At 51.2% G+C, this 5,042-nt stretch overlaps 1 protein-coding gene across 6 annotated transcripts; it reads right to left on the reverse strand.

Annotated features, from left to right (window-relative positions):
* Positions 1-580: 580 nt before the first annotated feature.
* LOC144367919 (phospholipase A2, membrane associated-like) lies at positions 581-4,721 on the reverse strand. 6 transcript variants are annotated; one of them, XR_013427546.1, is made up of 4 exons: positions 4,496-4,598; positions 3,636-3,685; positions 2,904-3,013; positions 581-1,036 (listed from the first exon to the last, which is right to left on the reverse strand). XR_013427546.1 is itself a non-coding variant. In XM_078025466.1 (4 exons), exons 1-4 carry the CDS (start codon positions 4,603-4,605, stop codon positions 1,018-1,020), a joined length of 324 nt encoding a protein of 107 aa, XP_077881592.1. In that variant the 5' UTR covers positions 4,606-4,721; the 3' UTR covers positions 581-1,017. The 6 variants fall into 6 exon arrangements, 1 of the variants encoding a protein (XP_077881592.1); XR_013427544.1 differs by having other exon boundaries at positions 3,636-3,781; positions 4,496-4,596; XR_013427545.1 differs by lacking the exon at positions 4,496-4,598 and adding an exon at positions 3,278-3,422 and having other exon boundaries at positions 3,636-4,089.
* Between the last annotated feature and the right edge of the window lie 321 nt (positions 4,722-5,042).

The raw sequence follows: 5,042 nt of genomic DNA on the forward strand, positions 1-5,042 counted from the left end.
CTTGCTTTGACTGGGTGTACACAGGATTCCATTTGTACTTGGTAGATGGCCTTTGTGCAAGGTCATGGTTCCTGCAGTCCTTTGTGAAAAGAACCTTCTGCTTTGCTTATTTAATTTGGCTAGATTTTGACAAAAGTGATCCATTTTGATTCTGATAACATTCACATCCTCCACCAGGCCAGGAGTAGCTGTTCTAGCCCAGGAAGGCAAGGGGTGGTGGTGGAGATATGGAGAGAGAGAGAGAGAGAGAGAGAGAGAGAGAGAGAGAGAGAGAGAGAGAGAGAGAGAGAGAGAGAGAGATGGATAGATCTGGGTTTCACTCCTAATAGGAATAGCAGTGGTAGACGTGCTGGGACCAGTCCTTTAAAAATTGGTATCTCCCTTAATTCTCAAACCTGCCCAGGCAGGAGGGACACTGTCATCTCCATTTGGGTGGGAGAACCAAGGCTCAGGGTAGTGGAGTAGAGGAGTCATAAAGTCTTGACTCCAGAGCCCATACTTTGAATTCACCATGTACCAGTTTGTCTGGTAGAGTGTGTTCTCACACTGAGTGAACACACATACACGCACGCACACAGAGTTTGGTGACAAATTGGTTTATTCAGAAATGACTCCCAGGAGTGTGCAGCTGGGAGCTAAGCGGGGGGCCGGAGGTGGTAGGGAAGGGCAGGAGTGGGGACTCAGCTGTGCAGGTAGTCCAGGGAAGAGGCCAGGCAGAGGTGCCCCCGGGGTTTGGTCTTCTTGTTCTGGGTCAGGACAGAAGGGCTCCTAGCTTGCCTCTGGGATGGACCGGGACTGTTTTCTGGAATTAAGGGAACGTGGTGGGGGCTGGGAGAGAGGGTGTTGGAGAAGAGGACCAGCACTGGCTGGCCAGGCTTCGGCGAAGAGGAGCCTCAGCAACTGGGCTTCTTCCCACGGCACAGAAAATTGGGATACAACTGGTACTTCTTTCGATAGGTTTTCAGGTTTTCAGCCAAACAGTAGGCAGCAGTTTTATCACACTGACACAGCTGACTCCTACAGTAGCTCTGGTTGGCTGAAATTACAAGAAAATAAACACCGGATGGGATTTAATAGTCTGTGGCTTCTCCTGGGGGAGAGGACCCCGCCCATCCTCCAGATGGTCCTTCTCCCGATATTGCTGACAGATGGGGAGGCAGGTCCCCGCCCAGGGGAGCTAACTCCTGCCCATCGCAGACACAGAGCCCTGCACACCACACCAGAAGACGCAGGCCTTCCCATTGGCCACCCTCTGGCGGGCGGTACAGCCCCACCAATCATGGGGTGGATCGTGATTGGCGTAAGACAGGTCCCCTCTTTCTCCTTGACAGTGATTGGTCTCTAAATAGCAGGTTACATTGTTCTGGCCAATGAGCGCGAGTCTGCTGGAGGCTTCTGGGAAGCATTCATTTCCTCCCTTGGAAAAGAGAGTTTCGCGGTGGGAAAGCCTGCGGGGGAGGCCCTGGTGCCTGGAGCTGCGGCACGTGTCTTGATGTACACTTAGATTGTAGGACCTGCCAACTCGGCAGAGCTGACGATGGGGAAAGGCAGCCCCAGGCCTGACTGCAGTTGGGAGAATTCGTACTGTGAGAGTCAGGCAGCCCCAATATCCGAACCAGTTGGTTTGGGCATCTTGCTTCTGGGCCCTAAAGCCTGCTAACGTACATATGGAGAGGTCACCATTGCAAGAGACAATTTCTGATCTTATGATTCATGCTGTGGCTGGGAGTTCATGCCCTCTCCCAATTACACTGGACCCACTGTCTGGGGTCACTAAGCAGTCTTTCCGGCTGCCACCCATCTCCATCCTCCCCTTCAGATTCAAGCTTTCTCCATGTATTTGCCTCCACTTGCTCTCTCCACTTCCCTTCCCACCCATACCTAACCCACTCTAACCTGGTGTCGCCCTCATGCTCAAGGAGAGCACCTTCTCCTGAAGTCCTGAACAACCTTCCTGCCCCACAGTCTGCAGAAACCCTGTCCGTCCAATGCGGCCTCCTCTGGTAAACTGCTGTTGTTAATCATAACCTTCTCACTCAGTCCTTTTCCCTGCTTTCTGTCTAATCCACTGGCTTCCTTCAGGGGCCTTGAGAGAGCACACCCAACTTCCAGTTCTCCTCTGCGAAATCTGAGTATGTCCCTAGTCCATACCCTACACTGAGCTGCAAGTGTTCACACCCAGCTGGCTGCTGGCCATTGCCCAGGGAGGGTGTCTGGAGACCCTAGTCTCTGAGTATTCTAATTAGAATTGTTCCTCCTACAACCCAGCAGAACAACATCCGGGATCTTTACTTCCACGGTACCATCTGCAAAAATACCCACCCAAAAGCTCATTATCCCCATATCCTCCTCAGGCATCTCCAAGCTGATTCTTCCTCAAAATCATATAGTTGCTTCTTGATTTCATTCCATGCCCCTTCCATCCTGACCACCAGGGCTTTATGCCTGGCTGTTGCTCTTTTGTCTGCAATAGCAGGCTCCCTGGGCCCCATCCATCCTGCACCCAGAGTGAGTCCTCTGAAAAGCAAATGTGCTTCTGTGCAAAGGTGCTAATTAGCTCCCTGTGGCTTTAGGACAAAACTAGACACCCTGGCCTGAAAGGTCTGGTTGATCTAGCCCCTGCCTTGCTCACTGGGCAGCACAGAATGACCTGCGGCCCCCTGGGTTCCTTGGCTATACTGTGTGTCCTTCTGGGAATACTCCCACCCTAGTCTGACTCTGCACAGCTCGGCTGTCACTGCTTGCAGTGACATCACTTTGTGATCTCGGCTTTCTTGTTTTCTTCTCAAGGCAGTGACTGTGTCCCTCTGTGTCCCTATCTCTTGTGTCTAGCACTGTACCTGGCATGGTGGGCAGGAAACAAATGAAAGAGGGAAAGTGGACTGGGTACAGGGCTTTCTTACCTTCACAGATGACTTTGCCTGCTTGGTATTTAAACTTATATCTCAGAAATTTTGTGTTACATCCACTTTCCTCCAGACGATCGTAGCAACAGTTTTATCTGGCACAGCATCTAGTAGAGGTTGTACCATTAGGGCTGCCTTCCTACAGCTCCAAGGGCCCTGGAGCCACATCATCTCCTTCCCACCCTTGATCCTAGGCAGAGACTCAATGGCTATAGAATAGTCTAGAGCAGAGGGTGCGGCACTCTGACGGCCTGTCCAGCTGGGATACCCCAGGACCTTTGTGTCAATGGGGCACCAGCTCTGTCCTTCCAGCTTCAGCCCTCCTAAGGCCAGAAGTGAGCACAGGGCAGGGAGGGCTGGGGTGGCCTCACCGATCCGTTGCATCCTTGGGGGCTCCTTTGCCACCCAGGCCACAATGGCAACCATAGGCGCCATACTTGGTTATACCATTCTTTTTTGTCACCAATGAGATCATGCGATTGAAGCGCAAAAGATCCCCCTGGACCCACATTAGGCCTGAAAGGAAATTGATAAATAGCTGGTGATGGGGTGTGAGGCCCTGTGTCCTCCTTCTGTCTCTCTCTGCTTCTCTTCCCCGCCCCCATGGCCTCTATTCTCTTCCCACTGGGAGAGGACTGTTGCAAAAAGAAAGAAAACTTGGGGTTTGTGTTTCTCTCCCCTCCTCCCCCCTGGGGCTCCCCCTGCGCTGAGATCAATGTCAGCTCTTACCAAAGACCATAATCACTGCCAGTGCCAGGAGGGTCCTCATGCTGAGAGATCTGTGCAGGACGAGTGCAGATGGATTGGCCTGGGCTCCTCTCCTAGGTGGTCCTAGCTCCTGCCCTGGCCCCTATTCTCTTGCCCAATTCACTGTCCTAGAGGGTACAGACACACTCTTGTATTGCACTAAGTCCAGGGTGAACACCTCTGTCGCAATCAGTGTACCCAAGGATGACTCCGCCCGCGCTCATAATACCACCTCCTCACCCTCCACAGCTCTGTGGAATGGCTTTGCACATGTGCAGGCCCTCGGACCATGGAGACCCCCTATGAGACCTGAATGAGACCCCCCTGTTCCTCAACAGACTGAGAATTCCTGAGACACTGAACCAGCTTCACCCACCCATTTGGGAAATTCTTAAGGTCAGAGGTTGCGGCCCCCCCCCTGCATTAGACATTTCACCCACATCCCCATGCTCAATTCAAGCCTCAGGAATTCCATCCAAGGTATCTGATTCCCAATAATTCTCTCCAGAACTAAAGCAACACATTGCAAACTTTTTCAATCACACACACTCACACACACACACACACACACACACACACACACACACACTCACACACTCGAATTTGCACATGGATGCCTGTGGACATCTACCCAAGCAGTGCACACAGTCTCTTTATTTAGTCTGCTCACAAAAACCATACAACAAGCTGTCCTTTATATACCAAATTGTGCACAGGCATGCTTATGTCCACGTAGGCTCACACACATGCACACATACAAACACACGACACGGCCATTCTCAAAGTAGCAATTAGCAGGGATTCTGATTCTTTCCATGGACTATTAGTTTCTAGGTATTTACCTCTCAGAAGATACTGGACTGGATAGCTCCAAATGACTGTCTTGTTTTTCCTGAATGCAGCTGCTCTTAAATAGCTGCACCCTCTGGGAAGCTGGGGGTTGGTGAGACATGGGGTGGAGGTGGGAGTGTCCAATTGGTGAACTCCAAAATGCCCATGTCCCTGGGAAATCCCCTTTATTTCCCCCTCATCAGCTGGCAAGATAGAGTTGAGGACTGGAAAATCTTTCATGTCATGAGCTGATGCCAGATTAATTTTCAAGTCATGTTGAAGCCTTTTCTGTGGCTTGGCCCCCAACTGGGTAAATTTCCATAACCTGCCAAGGGTGTGACCACCAGTCACCTTCCTGCAGCCACTTTGCCCATGGATGGGCAAAGTTCATGTACTATGGCAGGCACAGTGAATAGGGCTGCTAAATGTGGCATTGTGGAGTAGAAAAAGGGCATTTGGTGCTCTCCATTCATTTCATCAATCAATTATTCATTCACAGGCAGTACATGCTAAGCCTCTGCAAATTCCAGGACCAATGCAAATCATCTGAGACTTGAA

Source organism: Ictidomys tridecemlineatus, chromosome 11 (assembly GCF_052094955.1).
Source record: "Ictidomys tridecemlineatus isolate mIctTri1 chromosome 11, mIctTri1.hap1, whole genome shotgun sequence".
Lineage (NCBI taxonomy): Eukaryota > Metazoa > Chordata > Mammalia > Rodentia > Sciuridae > Ictidomys > Ictidomys tridecemlineatus.